The 25,461-nt window shown below is 37.9% G+C and overlaps 1 protein-coding gene across 2 annotated transcripts in view; it reads left to right on the top strand.

Annotated features, from left to right (window-relative positions):
- The window catches only part of TRPC4AP (transient receptor potential cation channel subfamily C member 4 associated protein), a 96,166-nt gene that overhangs the window by 25,213 nt on the left and 45,492 nt on the right, over window positions 1-25,461 (top strand). For both annotated transcript variants that reach the window (XM_036902486.2, XM_036902488.2), the window contains exons 3-7: window positions 1,230-1,346; window positions 6,581-6,638; window positions 8,695-8,750; window positions 10,896-11,024; window positions 15,428-15,635. In XM_036902486.2, the coding sequence (XP_036758381.1) occupies window positions 1,230-1,346; window positions 6,581-6,638; window positions 8,695-8,750; window positions 10,896-11,024; window positions 15,428-15,635 (568 nt within the window). The remainder of the gene's footprint in view (window positions 1-1,229; window positions 1,347-6,580; window positions 6,639-8,694; window positions 8,751-10,895; window positions 11,025-15,427; window positions 15,636-25,461) is intronic.

Genomic DNA, 25,461 nt, shown 5'->3' with positions numbered 1-25,461 from the left:
GCTGGGCCTGCTCACGTGCTCATGGGGCAGGGACTAAGATGCTTGTTGGCAGCTGCGGCAGAATCATATGGAACGTGGGGAGGGGCATTCCCCTAAGGAAGTGGGGCTGCTACCTGAAAAAGAGAAAAAGAGATACTGGGCAGGCAAATCTAAATGGCCTCCACATTCTCTTTTTCAGTTGAGAAAATGTAGACTCAGCAAATCACCTGCCCAAAGACTTGTGGCTGTTGTATGAGCCCAGATTTGCCTTAACTCCTAAGACCAGCTTCCACAGTACCATGTTGCCAGTAGGCATTACATTCCAGTTCTATAGTTGAGAAAAATAAGACCCAGGGAAAGTGGTTTGGTCTTTAGTGTGGTTCAGTCAATAATTATGTGACCCTGGACAACTTTGTGCGATTTTGTTTTTTACCTGTCAAATAGGTAAAACTGTACTTGCTTCATTGAATTATTTTAAGGGTTAAATGGGTTACAGTATAGAAATCCAGTGCCTGGCATGTAACAGGTTACTGGTAAGAGAGAGTTTCTGCTTTTTCATGACGTGGTGCCTGGACCCTAAGCAGCAGCAGCAGCAGCATTTGCTGATTTGGTAGCATGTAACAAGGTTCCCAGGCCCGGCCCCAGACTTACTGAATCATAAACTGCAGGGGGACCCAGCAGCCTGGGTTTAACAAACCCGTCAGGGGGTTCTGACACCACTGTGTGAGAACCTCTGTTCCAGCCATTGTGTTCCATTTCCCTTCAGGTTCCTGAGGAAAAAGAGCATGATGAGTAGGGTCCTGGGTTCTTTTACCCTGTCTCCTATTCCACCCAGAATGGTTCTGCTCTGTTCTCTAAGCACAGACTCTGGAGCCAGACTTCCTAGGTTTAAATCCTGGCTCTGTCACTTACCGGCTGTTTGACATTGACAGCTTCTTTCTGCCTCGTTCCTTATCTGTATGGTTGGCATGAAGAGTAGTCATCCCATAAGGGTTGTCAGGATTTAAAGAGGTATGTGTGAAGTGTTTAGAACCATGCCTGGTACATAATATGCATTTTAAGAAATTAGCTATTACTACAACTTTTATCATCATACCAACTGTTCTGTAAGATTATTGTTTTTTTCTGTTCTGGTTCTTTGGGCCCATAGGAATTCAAGTTGTGACTAAAATGCAAACTGATGTTTTGGTGTCTGGTTCGTATTGGATACTAAAATGGAATGTGTCTTTTGTATACTTTTTATAAACTAGGAAATTTCTCCTCTTCTCTCCATGGAAGCTATGGCATTTGTTACTGAAGAGAGGAAACTTACCCAAGAAACCACTTATCCAAATACTTATATTTTTGACTTGTTTGGAGGTGTTGATGTAAGTAGTTGTTTACTACTTAATGGTTTGAGAATTTAACTCTTGAAAGTGGAGGCAGGAAACATACATTTCAGAATTTATAGCAAACATTTTAGAATTTTAATCTTAAGCTCAGTGACAGTCATCTGTGTTGAAGCACCACAGATTTTACATTAGAAGAATTGATTTATTTGAATTGATAATATACCTGCATTTTTTTTTTAAGTACAGTGTGAATGGTGTGTCTCCCACTTCCCCCTGTCCTCTCCTCAGAGAAGCAATGCTTAATAGTTTCTTCTGTGTCCTTTCAAAGATATTCTGTGGTAATATATGTGTGTGTGTAAATAACCCCCACTACCCCTACCTTAGAGTTATTTTCTTCCCACACAGAGGAGGCATACCTTACATACAGATATGCTGCTATTTATCTTGCTTTTCCTGTAGAATTTTCTAGCTTGGGGATGGGTTCATTTCAGTACGTGGAAATCTGCCTTATTATTTTAAACAGCTATACCCCCTGATATAATTACACTGTACTTTTTTTACCCAGGCCCCAATTGACGGGCATTTAGAAATCTCTCACGCCTTTGTTGTTACAAAGTTGCAGTAAAGGTTTTTGCGCTTGTGGCTACATACCTTGGGGATCAAAGAATATGTGTCTTTTATTGTATAAAAACTTGTTAATTTACATACTTAAGAGGTTTTTATCAACTTATATTCCTAGTAACAAAGTATAACAGTGTCTATCCATACCATTTTCAACACAGTGTGCAAATGTGTGTTTTTATGGAGTTTGTTGATGAAGTATAACTTACAGAAAAGTACCAGTAATTACCAGAAAATGAGTTCACCTTTCTCACTACCACCCAAATCATGAAATAGAATGTTACCAGCAACCAGTACCCTCCTTTATCAATCAGTGTTTTTTTAAGTATTTTAAATATTTACTAGCAGATATGAGAAAATCAGTACTTCGGGGTTTTTTTTAACAGCTTTATTGAGATGTTCTTCATATACCATACAAAGAGTATAATTCAGTGGTTCTTAGTGTATTCATAGATATGTGCAGCCATCACCACAGTCAATTTTAGAACATTTTTATCACCCTGGAAAGAACTTCCATGTTTTTAGCCATCACTGCCCCACTTCCCCAACCTCCCCACCCATCACAGGCAACTATCACTCTTCCTTCTATCTCTGTGGATATCCCTGTTCCAGACATTTCACATGGATGGAATCATGTCTTTTGTTACTGGCTTACTTCACGTGGCATAATGTTTTCAAAGTTTATCCGTGGTGTAGCCTGTGTCAGCCCTTCATTCCTTGATATGGTTGAATAATATTCTGTTGTAGGCATATCCTGTATTTTGTATATCCATTCATCAGTTGCTGGACATTTGGGCTTCTACCTTTTGGTTGTTATGAATAATATCACTCATATGTATACAAGTTTCTGTGTGGACATAATGTTTTCATTTATCTTGGATATATACCTAGAAGTGAGGTTTCTGGGCTATATGGTAGCTCTTTGGTTTAATCCTTTGAGAACCCATCAGACTGTTTTCCAAAGCAGCTGCACCATTTTGCATGCCCACCAGCAGTTGGGGGTTCTAATTTTTCCACATCCTCATCAATTTTTGTTATTATCTGTGTTTTTGACTTTGGCCATCCTAGTGAGTGTGAAATGGTATGTCACTGTGGTTTTGATTTGCATTTTCCTAATGGCTAATGGTGTTGAGCATCTTTTTATGTGGGTATAGGTCATTTGTATATCTTCCATGGAAAAGGGTCTCCTTTTCCCATGTAGGTTCTTTTTGTTATGAGTTCTTGAAAGTTCTTTATTCTCTTCATATTCTTAAAAATTTGCATCCTTCTATGAGTGAGATTGAATATAATTTCATGTATTTATAATTAGTTTCTTCCCTGTCAGTTGTCTGTTAGTAGCTTTTGCATCCTTTTCTATTCAGTTATAAGGCATTTTTCTTTTTGATTTTTTTGTCTTTGTTTGGACTGTTAAAACAAACCATCACAGAAATACATCTCTTGTAGTTCTGGAGGCTAGGAAGTCTAAGATCATGGCCCTGGCAGATTCGGTGTCTGGTGAAGGCCCCTTCTGGTTGCCAGCTGCCAGCTTCTCCCTGTGTCCTTATGTGGTAGAAAGGACTGGGAATTTCTTTGGAGCCTCTTTTATAAGGGCATAGTCCCATTCATGAGGGCTCTGCCCTTACAACTTAATCACCTCCCAGTGGCCCCACCTCCTAATGCTATCACACTGGGCACTAGAATTTAACATGCTAATTTTGGGATGACACAAACATTCAGGCTGTAACAGTTTGTAAGTACTCAATTTTTAGAGGTCCTTTGTCATATATGGTGGGGTTTTTTTTCCTAGTTTGAGAATTTTGACTTTTTGGTACTTTTAAATGTAATAAACTTTTTTTTTTTTTCCCCATGCAAGAGATTTTATTATCTGAAAGAGAAAGTGGCTGCCCCAGAGGGAGGGTGGGAGAGAGAGAGAGAGAGAGCGAGCAGGGAAAGCAGGGGAACAGAGAGACAGAGACAAAGAGAGAGGGCAGCCTAAATGTAGTAAACTTTTAAAGGCTTACTCTTTAGGTTGTCAGATTGATCTTTCCTTTTATGGCTTCAGAGTTTTATTTCTTGCTTTTCCCACTGTTGGATTATAAACTGTGTCTGTTTTTCCTTCTAAAATTTTAAAGTATCAGCCAAAGCCTTTATTCCTTAATCGTTGCTCAGCATTTCCTCTCCTCAGCAGTTCTTGTGGTCCTATGGCATTTACTTACTGGCCAGCTTGAGGGACCCTTCATTTCTGAATCATTCATAAAGGAAACCAGTCTGTTTATGGGAGGAAAAAGAATAACATGAGTGTCTAGCCTCATGTCTATTTGTGTTGAAAATGTGGCTTTCTTTTGCAGGTGCCTGTCCCATTTTAGGCCATCTTTGAATCAACAGTTCTTAATTCTGTGGGATTTTTCTCTCCTGCTCTGAGTTAGATTAACTGCTCTAGGAATCTCAGTCTGTTCATAAATACAGGCTTTTGCTTGGGTGATTTTGCTCTTCAATAACCTTTGGTTGGGTGCATTTGTTGGGTGCATATTCCCTTGTCATCTTGCTCCTGAAAGTATTTCAGGCAGAACTCTGCTAATCTCTACCAAGGCCCCAAAGAACCCTGTCTTCAATATGCTGCCTAGAGCTCAGCCAAATTGGAATAATGGGCCACACTGGTGTCTAAACACTCCCTGTCAACTTGACTGAACCCCCAACATGACAGGGAAAAGGGTATCCTAGAGTCTGTAAAGTGAAATGCTTACAGGCTCTAGTTCACAACTTGCTGTAGTGAAGCAGGTCCAAAGATGATCCATGTAAATTAAATGACTACAGGGACTGTGGAGAATTGGAGAGTTCCTGCTTTTATGGGGAAATGACTTTCACCCCCCATTGACTGTTGCCCTAAGAGATATGAGAAATCTAGATTTATGTAAAATCTCCTAGCTATTCAACAGATGTGGACCAAATGAACTATATCTGTGGGTCAGATGTAATCCATACTTGGCATTCAGGACTTTTAATTTACTCATTGGCATAGTCCATCTTCCTTTTGTAGTGAATTTAAGTATAATATTCTATGCTCTTATGTGTCTTATGTCTTTCTCGGATGATTGTGAAAAGTGGGACATCTCTTTTGAAAAGTAATTGTGTGGTGTGGCTCAAAACCTTAAGGATCACTACTCATTTTGCCCTGTTTATTCCATATCTGTGCATGAGTCTCTCATGAGGACATAAGTCAAAATGAGGTAAAGTTTTGTATGCAAAGATGCTAAGTGTAGCATTATATAAAGTTGCTAAAGTATCCATTAGGAGGAAGCCAATTTTTGTCATCTCTGAGGTCAGTAGTGATATTATTGTTTTTCTCTGTTATTTTTTATTCTCTCCTAAATGCGTTTCCGCTCTCATCCCTATTATTTCCTCTCTCCTGATTGTTTTGGGTTTGGTTTGCACCTCTTTTTTCAGCATCTTAACATAGAAGATTAGTTATTGGTTTGAGATAATTATCTTTTTTGAAATATATGCATTTACAATTATAAATTTCCCTCTCTAAATACTCCATTAGCTATATTGTAAGTTTTGGTATCTTTCTCTATCTCAAATTATTTTCTAATTTCCCTTGTGATTTTTTTCTTTGACTTATTATTAGATGTTTTTTAATTATCCAGATTTGTAAATTTCCCTTATTTTTTTCTCTTAGCGATTTCTAATTCCTTCCCATTATGGTCAGAGAACATGCTTTGTGTATGATTTCAATCCTTTTACATTTATTAAGGCTTGTTTTATGGTCTAACATATGACTTATCCTGGAGAATATTCCATGAATGCTTGAACAGAATGTGTGTTCTGCTGTTGTTAGCAGAATGTTCTATAGATGTCTGTTAGAGCTTGTTAATTTATAGTGTTCAAGTTTGTTTCTTTGGTGATGCCTAGTTGTCTGTCCATTATTGAAAGCAGGGAATTGGAGTTTTCAACTCTGTTAGAGTTGTCTGTTTTCTTCAGTTCTGTAAACTTCTGCTTCATGTATTTTGAGGTTCTGTTGTTAGGTGTGTATGTGTTTGTAATTGTTGTATCTTCTTGATGGACTGACCTTTTTATCATTATAAACTTCCTTTGTCTCAGCAGAATGGGTTTTAAAATGTGTGCTTATTGTTAACATTTTAAGCAAAATTTTATGTTCCATTAAAAGTATGTAAAATGAAAAATGAATGCATATCATTCTCAGCTCCTGTCGAAATCAGTATTAACAGTTTATGGTGTTTTTTTGAGATTATTTTATAAAAACTTACATTTATGAAAGAATACAAATGTTCTTTAAACAAAAGATGAATCAGAGTGATAATGTTCTGTAGCTTTTAAAAAATTAAAGCCACATTGGATCCCAGAGAGTATGTAATCTAACACGCTTATTTTTAAAAATGAGAAAACTGAGCCGTGGAGGGACATTGACATGCCCAGGTTTACATGAGGAATAGTTGGCTGAGCTGCAACTAAAACCCAGGTTTCCTGACACTTGGTACAGTGCTCACTCCTGTGAACCTCACCACCTTCTGCCTGTGTTGGGAACAAGTGGGTCTTTTAGCATTGTGACAGCTATTTGGGCCAGGAGTGGCCATGGCAAAGATTGTTTTGTAAGTTAATGCTTTGAATTACTTTTGAAGATTTTATCAAAAAAAATTTTTTTTTTAAAGCTCCTTGTAGAAATTCTTATGCGGCCTACAATCTCTATCCGGGGACAGAAACTGAAAAGTAAGTATACTTGTCAGCCACTTGTCTTCATTTCCCAACCTGCTAATATGACTCTAGTTCCCAAGAGTTTTTCTTCTTTCCCTTCCCAACTCTTTAACAGTGAGGATGTGCCCTACATTCACAGGACTCTCTCTCCATTCCTAACTAAGCAGCTCTCTTTATTCATCTTTTCCTAGGTGGAAATGCAGATCTGATGCTTTAAAAACAAAACAAAACATGAAAACCACTGGGCTAAAAGTATTATCCTTTTATAGTTTCTAATAGTTCTTAGGCCCAGCTTTTAAGTTTTCTTATTTCTTATATATAGTTAATTGAGGGAATAAGGAATAATAACCTCATAAGATTATTTATTGCTTTCTTTTTTTAAACCCTGTTTTTGTTATGAAGGTAATATATTCTCTTTGTAAAAAGTTCAGTCATTACCAGAGAGTGTATAGTAAAAAGTCTACGTGTTTTGGTAGCACATTATCTCTTAAGCTGGGTGGTGGGTATATGGCTATTATTTTGTCCTTCCTTATAACTTATACATGATACAAATACTATTTTTAGGTATTCAGTATTTAATTTTTTTTAAAAAGTAAGTGCACTTTACTTTGGCATTAAAGGCCAGAGATTACTTCAGTTAACATTTGATGAACGTCCTTCTACAAAGATCACATGTATTTTTTTTTTTTAAGAAAATTTCCCCCTGAACATGACTTACTATCAAAGGCCTTGTTTGTCTATATAGTAGTGATTAAGAGGATTCATATTCATCTTTGATGTCTCAGCTTTGCACTCTATCTAAATTGGTTCTTCATGTCATCTGTAAGTAGCATCTCATGGTTATTTGTTGGTGTACTTATTTATTCTCCCTCCCTCACCTCTTGGTGTTTAAGTTCAATAAGCCTGAGAAGTTGCCTTTTTTTTTTTTTTTTTACTAATTACTGTGTGTTCTGCATCTGCTCTAGAGTAGGTGCTGAATAAATATTTGATGAATGAGTTAATTCCAATTCCCTTTGAAAATGAAAGATTTAGAAATACTGAGATACACTGATCTGATAGTCCAAGCTCTGAGGTCATGAAATAAATGAACAAACCAAAAAGCCTCCGCAGGTTGAAAAGTAGTGATGGAGGGATACAGGACATCTACATTGTCTCAAGATTATATCAGGTACCCTTCTGGTCAAGCTAGCTTGTCAGGGTTTACCTATTGGGCTCTCAGAGTGTGACCTAGTATTTTAGAGTTTATGTCAGCATAGGATTGAATGGAAATAGTTTTGAAAATGAAAGTAATGTGAAACAAAACACTTTGTCCCTGGTTCATACACCTTTTTCCCACCTCCTTGTTTTCCAGTCATGAACATTTAGCTTCCTTTTTGTGGTACTCTCCTTTTCCTGCCCAGAGAAGTAGCTAGTTCTTCATTAGAGTTAGAAGGCCAGACTTTAAAAGCTGTTTCCCCAACAGAAATAACAAAGAACAAAGCAAAAACACTCAGTGAGTCTGCAATAAAATGATATCCTTGTTTGCTGCTAGGAAACTGTCCATGAAAATGTTTAAGAGCAATAAAGATGCTTATACTTTGGATTCCAGAACTGCTTTTGGAAATGTATCTTGAGGAACCAATTCAGCACAGACATAAAATGTCTACATACATACATACATACACACACACACATATATATATATATATATATACATATATATATATATATATATATATATAGTTATTTTTAGTCTATTTAAATAGCAAGAAACCCCAAAAACCCTGCATTGTGTTCCAGGGAAGCAAGGCTTATTAAGTGATGATACCACAATAGGTTGAAATTATGAAGTCTGTGGAGCATAATAAGAAAATGACTACTGTATCATACCAAAAACAGAATACAAATTGATGTGTAGATTCTGATGGGCACCATGAAAACCTTTGGTAAACATGGACTGAAAGGAGTTGTGCTAAAAGGAAAATGACCATCTTGGAGGGGATTGTAACAATTCTTAATGTTCAAAAATTTAATTCTGTTATGCAATCTTTTCAATGAAGAAAATAATCAATTATTTCCTTTTCACTTTCAGTAAGTGATGAAATGTCTAAGGACTGTTTGAGCATCCTGTATAACACCTGTGTCTGTGTAAGTATCTCTGTCTCTGCCCCTGAGGCCCCACTTCCCTCACCACATCTGCACTGCTTGAGAAGGAAAGGTCCCGGTGGGAGCAGTAAATAGGAGAGCTATCTTCAGATGCTGGGGAAGAGGACTCACTTTATGTGTGCCTGAAAACCAGGACCAACAGCTAAAAATTGGGGGTGTCAGAATGTCATAGTAATTGTTAAGAGCCAGGGCAGTTGCAGCAGGTATTGAACATATTTAACCCCGAAGGTGTCCGAGCAGAGACTGAGCAGTTACTTGTCAAATGGACACAAGGGTTGGAATCTTCAAGATCCCTTTTAACCTCATTCTGCCTGTTCCTTCATTTTCCTTGCTAGAAAACAAAGCAAGAATCAGATGGCCCACCCATACATTGAGAAGAACTCTTTAGTAGGTTGACCACTGAGTAAGAAAGAATGTTGAGTAAAAGAAGCATTTTGGTAGAAAGAGAAGAACATAGCACTTAGTGCTGACCTTGATTTTTGGTTCTGGCTCTTGGCTTAGTGCTGATTAATTCATATCCCTGAGCTTTAGTTTCTCTATCAGTAGAGTCCAGTTAATAATCATACTAACATCATAGTGTGGTAAGGACTAAATGAGATAATAGACATGAAAGTGCTTTGTAAAGCCACATGCAAATGATGGTTTTTACAAGACACAGTAGCTGTCTTTTAGGAACTTACACGGTAAACTCTTAAGTTCCTAGTAAACAGCGAATCATAATGCATGGCAGAAGGAAACAAATGCTGTTCTAAAAGTGAAACCTGTATACTATGAAAATGCAGAGGAACATTTAATTCCTTTTTCATTTCTAGTCCCATTCAAAGAAAGATTTCAGGTATCTTTTAGGAGTATGTAAAAATCTACCAAGATCACAAATTTAGAAGTAGGTAGGAAAGAAAGGATAAAACAAGGTGAGGGCATAACATGCATCCAGGAGGTGGGTTTACCATAAAATCATCTGTACTATGCATGGGGCACAAATTTGGGTTTAAGTTTATCAACCAACACAAATAAGGAAATATGTCTCAAAGCTTACACAGCTCAGCGTCTGTAACAGTGCTGTGCAGTAGGATTATAAGCCACTTAGGTTATTTTAAATTTAACTGTAGTCCCATCTTTTAGAAAAAAAGAAAAGAAGTAGGAAGAAATAGGTCAAGTTAATTTTAATACTGTATTCTATTTAACACAGTAAGTCAAGAATATTATTCCAACATTTAATCAATGTAAGTAATTATTGAGATATTTATACTTTTTTTTGTACTAAGCTTTCAAAATTCAGTGTGTTTTTTAATACTCAGAGCACATCTCAGTTGAGGCTAGCCACATTTCAAGTGCTCAATAGCTACATGTAGCTAATAGCACAGGTAGGCACAGACAGACCTATAAGATAAAAGCAAACTAATTGTTCAGGTAATGCACAATTATTCTTGCAATTAAGGCCAGTAAGAAGTTGTCCTTGTAAAAAAAAGATGAGGTATGTATGATGTAATGACTCCATCATTGGCAACCTCCTTAGTCACTAGTTTTATGAGCATGTTTGTTAATGACACCTAATGTTAGTCAGTGATAATATGGTAAAACAGTTCAATAAACAAATATAAAAGCAAAAGAAAGAAGAAACAAAAAATAAAGAACATAGGATGATATGGCTAAATTCCAGGTTAGGTGGCTTTTAAGAGTTGCAAACCTCAGTGCCTCCAGGGATCAGCCAGAAAACAAGAAATATTTGAAGTTGGCTATTTTGCAGTGTGGACTTGTGCAAATTGTGACTAGCCTGGAGTGAGCATGTCCTGCCTAAGGACATTTAATTCAAAATTTAAAGGGTACTGCTGGCCAAATAAAACTAACCTACTGGATGCTAGTTTGCTTCTCCTGATCTAGATCCTTGGCAGATAATAAATAGGTCAAGAACCTATGATGAATACTTAAAAAAAAAAAGAACTCTCCCCAGAAAAATGCATTTGCACACATTTTGTATATAGTTTTAGGGATTTAAGGCCTCAGCCAAGAATTCCTGATGTAGTGTGGAACTGCTTTTCCAGTGTCTGGGAGGGGTATCTTGCTCTTCACATTTTATTTTGTAGTTACAGCCTATTCTGTGTTTTCTCTCCTTTTCCCTTGTGATAGACGGAAGGAGTTACAAAGCGTTTGGCAGAAAAGAATGACTTTGTGATCTTCCTGTTTACACTGATGACAAGTAAGAAGACATTCTTACAAACAGCAACCCTCATTGAAGATATTTTGGGTGTTAAGAAGGTGAGCTGTGTCCTCCAGCAGGTGGCTGACCAGATTTGGGGTGGGGGGAGGTATCTCAGACAGTTGGAATCTCAAACCTGAGTAATGTGCAGAGCCCTTTTAAAAGAAAAATTCTTCCATATTCTTAGTGTTGATGTAAATTATTTTTTGTGTTACTTAAATAAATTCAAGTATAAAACTAAGTTAGACTTCTTGTGTTAGTGGGCCTTAAGTGACTTTAAAGCCTAAACAAATAAATTGTAATCAAACTAATTATAAAACTCAGAAGTTCAGATTGATTTTGTGAATTTAATGTGATGGCTAATGTTACTTTACCAAAATCAGATTGCCCCTCACTAATTATTATGCTGTAAGGTCTTTTTAGCACACCTATTCTTTATGCTGTGTGGTGGTTTCATTCTCTCTATGTGAACTGCAGTCAAACTGTCATTGATTAGGATATGTTTCCTTTGATGCTGATGTTTGGCTTTCACTTAAGTTCACCTTTTTTTTTTCTCATTAGTCTTCAAAAGTTGAAAGTTTTGTTGACACCAACATAGAAGACAAAAATTTGAGCACTGAAATCTTGCCACTCGGCCATAAGGTGTTACATTCACATGATCCAGAATATACTTTTTTAAAAAAAGAAAAACTGTGATTGAAATGAAAATAATAAAGTAAAAATGTATCACTGAAAACTCACAGACCCTCCAAAACACATCCATAGACCTCTGTTAGAGAATCACTATATTAGATTTTTGGTGTAATGCTTGTGAAGACCTGGAGCTTACTTCCCCTTGTCCCATGTCTCCATGTTGGTTGCAGATTGGCAGATTTCTTCCTCTCACTACTGAGGAGGCAGGAGAAGCCTCTTAGAGTTCCTGTTGCAGGAAAGAGGCTACCCGTGTGCATTATGGTTAGCCCAGTTTTCATTTCTGTCTTTCTGCTGCCCTTTTCCCCAGGCCCTGCTTATCATGCCCCAGACAGAAGATGCACAAGGGGCCCATTGTCTGCAGGGACACACTGGAGATGTGTGCAGGTCCCAGACAGACCCTTTGTGCCCTTTGATAAAAAGGCTTTGTTAGTTTTCTAATAATTGTTTCTGCAGCCAGTGTGTGAGAGGGGGCTTCCAGGGCGGAAACTCCACAGGCTCCCTGGCAGTCTCAGCATAGAGTCTTGGATTGCTCCTTTGTAACTTTTGTGTCTCATGTCCTCTCACTCCCTTGTTCCTTTCTGTGTTGCCAAAAATAGTGATGAGTTCTGCTAGACGTTATTGGTACCTTGGTGCAGTTTGAAAGGGGAATAGACACCGTGAAGAAAGTGGGAACTAGTTTCTTACTGATAGACATTTAAATCATTTCCAACTTCTTAAAAAAAAAAAAAAGAAAGTGGGAACCCAAGCCACAAACTGGGAGAAGATACTCGCAACCCACATGCAACTCACAAAAGATTAATATTCAAAATTTATCAAGAATTCTTACAAATGAGCAAGAAAAAGACAAATAGCCCAGTAGAAAAATGGGCAATGATAAGAGTGAGCATTTTACAGAAGAGGCACAAATGGCCCGTAAACATAAAGAGAAGATGTTTAACTTGTTTGATAATCAGGGAAACATAAATCAAAACCACAGCGAGAGGGAGGGAGAGCAGGCGCCCAGGAGTGTGCGAGAGAGCGCAAGCAGGTGCTGGTGAGAATGTACGTGTTGGAAACACTTGTTATTGCCGATAGCTTTTTATATCAGTAGAATGTATTTATCTTTTTGTTTTCTAGTTGAACATGTGCATCCCCTGTGACCCAGCACCTAAGGGAAGCACTGTCCTCAGGGCTGAAGCATCAGTATTGTGGCCTGGGTCACCTGTAACGTACGCCCAGGCACACTTGTGGAGAAAGCTCAATCCCAGAACAATGATTCTTAGAAATTAAAACACTAAATTGAAGCCAGAGGTTGTGAAATTAATTCAGTGGGTCTACCAGTTAAATAGAAGAGATCAGAGTGTATCGTGTAAGGGTATTGTTTGATTAAATTTTTGTTTCATATGTATACATTTTTGTATGTATGTTTATTGTTTTGTAATGGAAAATTTATTTCTTATTCTTGGACATGTTAGAATGGTTGGAAGCCACTGTCCCAGAGAAACTTATGCACATGTGCTTCAGGAAACACTAAGAACATTTATAACATTATTGTTTCAGAGCAAAAACTGAATCAAGTCTACAATCCATCAACAGGAGAATGGATAAATGTACTCTGTTCACACAGTGGAATATTATAAAGTAGTGGACTGTTGCTGTAGGCAGCAACATAGCTGAGTCATAGAAATTACTGATAGAAGTCAGCTGCAGAAGACTGTACCGTTGACCCTTGAATAACATGGGTTTGAACTGTGCAGTCCACTTATATGCAGATTTTTTTCAATAAGTATATTGGAAAATTTTTTGTAGATGTGTAACAATTTGAAAAAAAGTTTTCCTTTAGCTGTATTGTAAGAATATAGTACATTACATATAGTATATAAAATATATATGTATTAATCATGTATAAATATGTATTAATCAACTGTGTTATCAGTAGGCTTCTAGTTAACAGTAGGCTATTTATTAGTTTTTAAGAAGTCGGAAGTTATATGCATATTTTTCACTGTGCCAGGTGTCAACATCCTTAGCTGCTGCATTGTTCAAGGGTCAACTCCATATAGTATATCATTTTTATAAAGCTCAAAAATACAGAAACTCAAATCATATATATAAAACAGCAAAGCAGTAATAAAATTCAGGATGCTGGTTACCTTGAGCACAGAGGCAGGGAGATATGATAGGGAAGACACATACAGCTTTTGACTTTGTTGCTTTATGACGTGTTACATGTATCAAATACTAAGTCAATAATAAATATAATGCAAAGAAGTGGTCTTGGAGGGTTGTGGGACCTGTTTACCTGACCCATACACTAAGTTCAGGGCTAGAGGAACTGATGAACTGAAAATCAGTTTCCAGTGGTAACAGTAGCTACTATTTGTTGTGACTGGGGAAGGGGAAGGGGAAGACAAAGGAGAGGAGCTATTCCCAAATACTCCCTCCACAGCAAACTTCTGTCCTCCATTACCAGAAACAGGAATGGGATCCATGAGGCCTTCTAGGAATCTCCACTCATTCAGTACACATTTACCAACACCCTCCTTACCAGGTCTTATGCATTGAGGCTCTGGAGAGAAGGTAAGACACACCCCTACCTCCAGACAGTATCAGTTTATTTGAAATAGATGCAGGAACAGATAATTATAAGATCATACAATACATGCAGTGAAAGAGAAAACCCAATCCAGTGGAAGTTAAATAAATTAGTAGAATGAAGGGTAACAGATACTATTTGAGGAACATAAGGATACTTCAGAAGGAAAGGGGCTCATGTAATGTGCAACATTTGCAGATTTTAAGAAAGAAAAGCAAAATAGAACATAACCAAATAAAAATCATTTCATAAAATTCAATACTCATTCATAATAAAAGCTAGGAATTGAAGGAAAATTCCTTAACTTGATATAGCATATCTAATAAAATTTACAGAAGATATCAAATTTAATGTTGAAACTTTGGAAATATTTTTATTAAAGATAGGAAAAAGGCAAGAATGCATGCTATCACTTGCTCTAGATAATTGGTTACATGTGTATGTACACAAGGAGACATATATAGGAATGTTCATTGCAAATTATTAGTGAAAAATTGCAGTTCAAACATACATATAAAGAGAGTAATTAAATGTGAAGTAAAACTGAAAAATGAATGAACTAGAGACTAGAGCTACTTATATAAGTGTAGTTAAATCTTAATGTTGACTAAAAAGTAAGGTTATTTAATTTAATAGCATTCACAGTATGCATGCAGAACAATATCAGATATTCAGATATTTTAATGGAAGTATTTGTAAGTGTAAAAACATGCATGGGAATAATAAACACATTTCAACTTAATGGTTATCTCTGGAGAGAGAGAAGGGTCTGCAATTGGGTGGGATATATGAGGGCTTTCAGCTATATTTAAAACAATTTATTTCTTCAAAAGAAAATATCTATAACAAGAATTGAAATTAATGACTAATAAAACTGGAATGGTAAGCATCTTTTTTAAATGGACAAAATGAGCCACATGAGCAAAGGTAGAGAATAAGAATGGGGTGCTCAATGGGTTTAATCCTCAGACCAGTCCTATGAGGTAGGTTGATCCCATTTGACAGTTGAATAAAAAGAGACTTAGAGAGGTCCCTTAACTTAACCTAAGTTTGCACAGATGCCATTTGCAGAGCCAGGATTTGAACCTAAATGATCTAGTGACCAATCCGTATTCTTAGGGGAATATAGAGGAGGGGCATGTTCAATCTCAAATGAACTGAGCAGGGGGATTGTTTTATTTGTGTCTTCCGTAGGAAATGATCCGACTAGATGAAGTCCCTAATCTGAGTTCTTTAGTATCCAATTTCGATCAGCAGCAGCTTGCTAATTTCTGCCGGATTCTGGCTGTCACCATTTCAGAGATGGATACAGGGAATGATGACAAGCATACACTTCTTGCCAAAAATGCTCAGCAAAAGAAAAGCTTGAGCTTGGGACCTTCTGCAGCTGAAATCAACCAAGGTAAAGTCTCTGGATTCTCAGAATTTTGAGATTATAGTTCTGAGTCCCCATCCTAAATCATGTAGTTCTTTGAGTATCTCTAAAGATTGATCCAGGTGAGGGCTGATGCATAAAATTCATATGTTAAATTTATGTGTGTGTAAGTGTTCATTATTTTGGGGGGCCAAGTCCATAACTTTCATCAGATTTTTGGACCTAGAACCTCAGAAAAGTTAAGAATGATTATTTATTAGAATTACAAATGCATATACCTTTAGATCCACTAAGACTCTGCTGGGCCTTTATCCTATAGATATATAGGATATGGTATGTATTTAAGGTTACTCATTACAATATTGTTTATAACAACAAAAGACTGGAAACATTAGCAATAAACTACCTAATACAGCTTTTAAGAAAAGGAATAAAGATCATCTCTATGTACTGATACAGAAAAATCTCCAAGATACATTAATTGTAAAGAGGAAAATGCAGAACTATGTGTATAGTATACTTTTTGTATTAAGGTGAATAAGACCAAATGCATTTTTTGTTGATATACAGTATGCATACAGTATACACAAGAAGCCTAAAGTGGTTACATCTTAGGAGGTGGCTAGAAACTGGATAAATGACAACAGCAGAAGTGGAACGTTTTAGTGTATTATTTTATATATTGTTTTATTTTAGAACCATGTGACTATTAATTATTAAATAAGAAAATACTTGTCTGGCCCATTTACCCCACCGGTAGCTTTTTGTTAGCAAAAAATAATATTTTCTATTGATAAAGTGTTTTGGCCTAAGTAGGTTTCAGGGAAACTGGGCATATATCTGATTTGGTTATAAGAATATATGATACATATTCAAACAAAATATTTATGTGTCTTAAAAGCTAGTTCTTGAGCATTAATAGACTATAAAAACATATTGCTGTGCACTTTACAGTTAACCCAATAACCAAGGTGAAATAATGAACACGTATAATTAGAAAGCAGCAGTAGAAAAAAGATGGCGGAGAAGGAAGGCAAGGTGGAAACCTCCTCCCAAAAACACATAAAACATGAAAATACAGCAGATACAACAAATGACCTGAAGACTGCAGAGCTGACTACCTACATCTGGGGAAGAAGAGAAGACCTCACAGAAAAGGGTAGTGGCAAAGCCGATCAGTTGGGACCCAAGCCCTCCTCCTGCCCCAGCCCACAGGCAGGAGAAAGAGAAATGGAGTGGGGAAGAAGTAGGAGCCCAGGGTTGCTGAACACCTGGCCTTGTAAATCTGCTCCAGAAGCACAAGCCCATATTACGTAGTGTTCTGGTGAGTAGCAGGGCTGGATAACAAAGACAGGCGGAACACTCAGGGAGGCTGAGCTCAGCTCTTATGGAGAATAGGCATGCTCACCTGTCCCCCTGAGACAAAAGCAAAGCAGGCAGTTTGAAAGACTTGCCAGCAGCAGGAGAGGTACCAGAGGGGTGAGTGTTAGATGGAGCTCTCTTCTCAGGAGAAAGGGCAGGTGGATGATGCCTCCCCGTCCGCCCTTGGCCACACAGGTCAGGAACTCTTGGGATCCATGGATGCTCAGTCCCCCTCACAGGCAACTGTGTGCTTGGCCAGCAGACAACCCACTTGGCCCAACAGTAGTGTCAGACTTTGCTGCTGGATAAGCAGAGGGAGACCCTCCCAGCTTTCTTGGCTCTGTTTCAGCCCAGCTGGGGAGGTGCCTGCAGGAGCCAGTTCCAAGAGCTTCTTCCTCCCCTAAGGGCACCAGATCCTGCACAAGGAGCCTGGGAAGAGACACAGTCTGCCCACCCCCATTAACACTGCAGCCCCTGCCATTGCCTGCAGTCCAGGCAGAAAGGTGGCCCTGCTCATAGCAACTCCAGCAGAGACTTCTGTGCGGATCACAAAGGTGTGGCCAAAGCAAACCGCCCAACTAGAATCAGACCACTAGAAGCCAGACGGACAGATGGCCACTACACGCCACCAGCTCACTCACTGGAAAGTAAAGAGTGTTGAGCTTCTGGGCACTAGAGGGCGCCTCCTTCATAAAGCTGTTACTCCATAGGAAGAAATCTCCATAGGAGAAACCCTGACAAAATGAGGAGGCAGAGGGATATGTTTCAGACACAGCTGCAAGAAAAACACCAGAAACCAGAAAGAAGGCTGAATGAAACAGAAATCACCAATCTTGATAAAGATTTCAAAGTAAAAGTCATAAACATACTCACAGATCTATAGAAAAATACTCAAGATCTCAGGGAGGACTTCAGCAAAAAAAATAGAAGACTTGTGAAAGAGACACTCAGAACTGAACAGTACAGTATCTGAAATGAAACATATGATGGAGAGATTGAATGACAGATTATCACAGGTTGAAGATGCTGTAAATGAAATCGATATTAGGAAACAAGAAAGCAAGCCAAAAAACAGAAAAGGATCTCCAGGAATGAAAGAATAATAAGAGAGCTAGTGTGACCAATCCAAATGGAACAATATTTGCATAATAGGGGTACCAGAAGGAGATGAGGGAGACAAAGGGATAGAAAGTCTCTTTGATGAAATAATTGTTGAAAACTTCCCCACTCTGGGGAAGGAAATAGACACTTAGGTCATAGAAGTGTGGAGAGCCCCTAACAAAAGGAACACCAGGAAAACAACACCAAGACATAAATTAAAATAGCAAAGATTAAGGATAAAGAGAGAGAACTGAAAGCAGCCAGAGAGAGAAAAAAGATTATTTATAAAGGAAATCCCATCAGGCTATCAGCAGAAACTACAGGCCAGAAGGGAGTGGCATGATATATTTAATGTAATGAAACAGAAGGACCTCCAGTCAAGAATCCTCTACCTGGCAAGATTATCATTTAAATTTGAAGCAGGGATTAAACAATTTCCAGATAAAAGTTGAAGGAATTCACCAACCCTAAGACAGCCATACAGGATATGTTAAAGAAACTGCTGTAGATGGAAATGTTCCTAAGGCTAAATAGCTTTCACCAGTGAAAATAAACCCATAGTAAAGGTAGTAGACCAATTAATTACTAAGCAAGTACAAAATTAAAAAGAAGCAAAATCAACTACTCACAAAATCCGTCAAGGAATACACAGAAAGTGTAGGTTATGACCTCTAATAAAATGTGAAATAGGAAGAGGAAGGAGGAAAAAGTATGTTTAGATTATGTTTGAAGTAGTCAGCAATTTAAGATAGACTGTTATATAGTAAAGAAGCTATCCTTGAACATTTGGTAACCACAAAACTAAAGTCTACAATAGAAGCCTCCCTACCCCCCCAAAATAAGAAAGAGAAAGAAAAATCCAATCTCAACTCTAAAGAAATCTATCAAATAACAAGAGAAGAGTACTAGGAAAAGAGGAATAGAGATGAGGTAAGAAAAAAACAACCAGAAAGCAGTTAAAAAAGTAGCAATAAGTACATATCAATAATCACCTTAAATGTAAGTGGACTGAATGTATCAATCAAAAGACACAGAGTGGCAGAATGGATAAAAAAACAAGACCCATCTATATGCTAACTACAAGAGACTCATTTCAGACCCAAAGACATACACAGACTAAAAGTGAAGGGATGGAAAAAGATATTTCAAGCAAATAATAGGGAGAAAAAAGCAGAAGTAGCAGTACTTAAGTCAGACAAAATAGATTTCAAAACAAAGAAAGTAATGAGACAAAGAAGGACACTACATAATGATAAAGGGGGCAGTTCAACAAGAGGATAGAACCATTGTAAATATCTATGCACCCACTATGTAAATATGTGAAACAAATGCAGAATTAAAAGGGTGATACATTGCAACACCTTCATTTAGAAGACTTTAATACACCATTCACATCAGTAGATTAACCAGAGAGAAAATAAGTAAGGAAACAGAGGCACTTGAACAATACATTAGATCAGATGGACTTAGCAGATATCCACAGAACATTCCACCTAAAAGCAGCAGGATACACAGTCTTCTCAAGTGTACATGGAACATTTTCCAGAATAGATCACATACTAGGCCACAAAAAGAGCATGAGTAAATTCAAAAAAGATTGAAATTGTATCAAGCAGCTTCTCAGACCACAGTGGTATGAAACTAGCAGTAAATTACACAAAGAAAACAAAAAAACCCTGCAAACACATGAAGGCAAAACAACATGCTTCTAAATAATTAGTGGATCAATGACCAAATTAAAACAAATCAATCAATACATGGAAACAAATGAAAACAAAAACTCAACAGCCCAAAACTTGTGGGATGCAGCAAAGGCATTTCTAAGAAGAAAATACATAGCAATACAGGCTTACCTCAAAAAAAAAAAAAGAACAATCCCAAATAAACAGTCTAAATCACAATTAAAGACACTAGAAAAAGAACAGCAAATGAAGCCCAAAGGTAGTAGGAGGGGCATAATAAAGATCAGACCAGAAATAAATGAATTTGAGAAGAATAAAACAATAGAAAAAATCATGAAACCAGGAGCTGGTTCTTTGAGAAAATAAAGAAAATAGAAAACCCCCTAGCCAGACTTACCAAGAAAAAAGAGTGTGAATACATAAACAGAATCAGAAACAAGGAATAATCACAATGGCCACCACAGAAATACAGAGAATTATTAGAAAATGCTATGAAAAATTATATGTCAGTAAAATAGGACAACCTAGAAAAAATGGACAACTTTAGAAAAATACAACCTTCCAAGACTGACCCAGGAAGAAACAAAAAATTTGAACAGACTACCAGCAATGAAATTGAATTGGTAATCAAAAAACTACCTAGAACAAAACTCCAGGTCTAGATGGCTTCATAGCTGAATTTTATCAAACATTTAAAGAAGAGCTAATACCCATCCTCCTTAAAGTTTTCCAAAATGTAGAAGAGGAGGGAATACTCCCAAACTCATTCTACAAGGCCAGCATCACTCTAATACCAAAACCAGGCAAAGGCACTACAAAATAAAACTACATGCCAGTATCCCTGATGAATGTAGATGCAAAAATGCTCAACAAAATACTAGTTAACTGAACTCAAAAATACATGAAATATATATATATAGGAGATTCAGGATGGTGGTGTGAGAGGTGAGACAGAGAACTCCCAAAACCACAAATAGTATGAAAATATAGTTAATTAGTACAATTAACCCTAAAACAGCAACAGGAAAGAAGGCTGCACCAGACTGCATGCAGACCTCATGAACAGAGCGGACCTCATGAAACAGGGTAAAGTACCAAAGTCTTCATCCTGTGGGACCCAAGCCCTTCCCCCACCCCAGCTCACCAGTGGGAGGAAGAGAAACGGAGCGCAGAGGAGGTGGAAGCCTGGGACTACTGAACACCTAGCCCTGGAGATATGCTTTGCCAGCAGAAAATTGTATGGTGCTCTGGAGGCTGGGGAGCTGGGACAGGCAAAATGCCTGAGAGACTGAGATTTCGGCCGTTTGTGGAGGACAGGATCCACATCCAGACGCCCTGTGACAGAGGAAAGGCAGGCAGTCTGAGAGGCTTCCTAGCATCGAGAGGGCTGCTGAAGGGGCAGGGTTTGCAAGGAGCTTGCTGTGTGGGAGAAGGGAGAGATGGACAAGGTTGTCTGAGTGCATGCTGCCCAGCAGGTTGGAAACTTTGAGGAGCTTCAGGTGCTCCATCCCCCTGACTGGCCACTCAGCTCTGAGGCCCCTCACTGTGACATGCAGCCTGCCAAGCCTTCCTCCTGGCCTGACAGCACTGGCTCGCAAACCAGCAGTCACTGCACTGGCATGAGGCCAGTCAGAGGGAGGCCTCACCTACAACAGCTAGAGACATTGAGCACAGAGGCTTACACTTGAGTGCTCGGCCCACTGGCTCTGACACTGTATACAGGCACTGCAGACGGGAATCAGGAAACAGATCTTTCCTCCCCCCAGGCACCAGCTCTGCTCCCCTAGAACTCCCAACCTCACTTTAGGGGCTGAGCAGCTCCAGAGACTAGAACTTCTGGGCACCAGAGGGCACCACACAGAAATATGAAATGTCAAAAGAACATGATTCAGACCAAAATCTCACAAACCCCAGAAAAAGGGCCAAATGAAACTGAACTCACCAATCTTCCTGAAAGAGAGTTCACAATAAAAATCATAAACATGGTTATGGAGGTACAGAAAAATATCCAAGAACTCAGGAACAAAGTTAAGACAGAGATTCAATCATTAAGAAATTACGTATCTGAAATGAAACATACGATGGAAGGATTTAAAAGCAGATTAGATATAGGACAGGAGATGGTAAATGGAATAGAAATTAGAGAAGAGGAATACAAAGAAGCTGAGGCACAGAGAGAAAAACGAATCTCTAAGAATGAAAGAATATTGAGAGAACTGTGTGACCAATCCGAATGGAACAATATTCGCATTATATCAGTACCAGAAGAAGAAGAGAGAGAAAAGGGGATAGAAAGCATCATTGAGGAGGTAATTGCTGAAAAATTCCCCAATCGGGTGAAGGAGATAGTCTCTCAAGCCATGGAGGTGCACAGATCTCCCAACACAAGGGACCCAAGAAAGGCAACATCAAGACATATAATAATGAAAATGGCAAAGATCAAGGATAAAGACAGACTTTTAAAAGCAGCTAGAGAGAGAAAAAAGAAAGATCACATGCAAAGGAAAACCCCTCACGCTATCATCAGATTTCTCAACAGAAACCTTACAGGCCAGAAGGGAGTGACATGCTATATTTAATGCAATGAAGCAGAAGGGCCTTGAACCAAGAATACTCTACCTGGCAAGGTTATCATTTAAATTTGAAGGAGGGATTAAATAATTTTCAGATAAGCAAAAGCTGAGAGAACTTACCTCCCACAAACATCTACAGTGCATATTGGAGGGACTCCTATAGATGAAAGTATTCCTAAGGCTAAATAGATGTCACCCAAGGGATAGACATACAGAATATGAATTATAACGTACAAAGAATGGAGGAGGAAGACAAAGGAGGGGAAAAAAGAATCTTTAGGTTGTGTTTGTAATAGCATATGAAGTGAGTTAAATTAGACTGTTAGACAGTAAGGAAATTACCCTTGAACATTTGGTAACCATGAATCTAAAGCCTGCAATAGCAATAAGTACATACCTATCGATAATCACCCTAAATGTAAATGGACTGAATGCACCAATCAAAAGACATAGAGTCACTGAATGGATAAAAAACAAGACCCATCCATATGCTGCCTACAAGAGACTCACTTCAAACCCAAAGACATACACAGACTGAAAGTGAAGGGATGGAAAAATATATTTCATGAAACTAATAGGGAGAAGAAAGCAGGAGTTGCAATACTTGTATCAGCCAAAATAGACTTCAAAACAATGAATGTAAGAGAAAAAGAAGGACATTACATAGTGATAAAGGGGTCAGTCCAACAAGAGGATATAACTATTAAAATGTCTGTGCACCCAACACAGGTTCACCTACATATGTGAAACAAATACTAACAGGATTAAAGGGGGAAATAGAATGCAATGCATTCATTTTAGCAGACTTCAATGCACCACTCACTCCAAAGGACCAGTCAACAAGACAGAAAATAAGTAAAGAGACAGAGGCACTGAACAACATATTAGAACAAATGGACCTAACGGACATCTACAGAACACTCCATCCAAAAGCAACAGGATACACATTCTTCTCAAGTGCACATGGAACATTTTCAAGAATAGATAATATACTAGGCCACAAAAAGAACCTCAGTAAATTCAAAAAGATTGAAATTGTACCAACCAGCTTCTCAGATCACAAAGGAATGAAAGTAGAAATGAATTACACAAAGAAAATGAAAAAGCCCACAAACACACACAGGCTTAATAACATGCTCCTAAACAATTAATGGATCAATGACCAAATAAAAACAGAGATCAAGCAATATATGGAGACAAGTGACAACAATAATTCAACACTGTGAATTAGTGGACAGCAAAATCTGTGGGACGCAGCAAAGGCTGTGCTCAGAGGGAAATGTATTGCAATACAGGCCTTCCTCAGGAAAGAAGAACAATCCCAAATGAAAATTCTAAACTCACAATTAATGGAATGAGAAAAGGAAGTACAAATGAGGCCCAAAGTCAGTAGAATGAGGGACATAATAAAGGTTAAAGCAGAAATAAAACTGAGAAGAGTAAAACAATAGAAAGAATCAATGAAAGCAGGAGCTGGTTCTTCAAGAAAATAAACAAAATAGATAAACCCTTAGCCCTACTTACCAGGAATAAAAGAGAGTCTACACACACAAACAGAAATGAGAAAGGAAAAATCACTACGGACACCACAGAAATACAAAGAATTATGAGAGAATACTATGAAAAATTATATTGTAACAAACTGGATAACCTACAAGAAATGTACAACTTTTGAGAAAAATACAACCTTCCAGGGCTGACACAGGATGAAACAGAAAATCTGAGTAGACCAATTACCAGCAAAAAAATTGGATTGGTAATCAAAAAACTACCTAAGAACAAAACTGTACCAGATGGTTCCACTACTGAATTTTATCGAACATTTAGTGAAGACCTAATACCTATCCTCCTTAAAGGTAGAAGAAGAGGGAATACTCCCAAACTCATTCTACGAGGCCAGCATCAGTCTAATACCAAAACCAGGCAAAGACACCATAAAAAAAGAAAGTTACAGACCTATATCCCTGATGAACATAGATGCAGAAATACTCCACAAAATATTAGCAAACCAAATTCAAAAACACATCAAAAAGACCATCCATCGTGATCAAGTGGGATTCATCCCAGGGATGCAAGGATGGTACAACATTCGAATATCCAACAGCATCATCCACTTCATCAACAAAAAGAAGGACAAAATCCACATGATCATCTCCATAGATGCTGAAAAAGCATTCAACAAAATCCAACATCCATTCATGATAAAAACTGAACAAAATGGGTATAGAGGGCAAGTACCTCAACATAATAAAGGCCATATATGACAAACCCGCAGCCAACATTATATACTTAACAGCAAAAAGCTGAAAGCTTTTCCTTTAAGATCCCAAACAGGACCAGGATGCCCACTCTCCCTACTGTTACTCAACATAGTTCTGGAGGTCCTAGCCATGGCAAAGGGCATCCAGATTGGCAAGGAAGGAGCCACACTGTCCCTGTTTGCAGATGACATGATATTTTAACAGCTGAAAGCTTTTCCTCTAAGATCCCAAACAGGACAAGGATGTCCACTCTCACTACTTTTATTCAACAAAGTACTGGAGGTTCTAGCCACAGCAATCAGACAACACAAAAAGGAGAAAAGACACACAAATTGACAAGGAAGAAATCAAGCTGTCACTATTTGCACATGACATGATATTATACATAGAAAATCGTAAAGACTCCACCAAAAAACTATTAGAACTAATAATTGAATTCAGCAAAGTGCAGGATTCAAAGTTAACATACACAGAAATCTGTTGCGTTCCTATATACTAACAACTAGTAGAAAGTGAAAGTAGGAAAACAACTCCATTTAAAATTGCATCAAAAAGAATAAAATACCTAGGAATAAACCTCACTAAGGAGGTGAAAGTACTTTACTCCAAAAACTACAAGACACTCATGAGAGAAATTTAAAAAGACACCAATGAATGGAAATCTATCCCATGCTCATTGATAGGAGGAATTAATATTGTCAAAATGGCCATCCTGCCTAAAGCAATCTACACATTCAATGCAATCCGTATCAAGATACCAACAGCATAGAACAAATAGTTCTGAAATTCATATGGAACCACAAAAGACCCTGAATAGCCAAAGCAATTCTGAGAAAGAAGAACAAACCTGGGGGGATTATGCTCCCTGACTTTA

This window comes from Manis pentadactyla, chromosome 5 (assembly GCF_030020395.1).
Source record: "Manis pentadactyla isolate mManPen7 chromosome 5, mManPen7.hap1, whole genome shotgun sequence".
Lineage (NCBI taxonomy): Eukaryota > Metazoa > Chordata > Mammalia > Pholidota > Manidae > Manis > Manis pentadactyla.
This window is presented reverse-complemented; position numbering and strand designations above follow the sequence as displayed.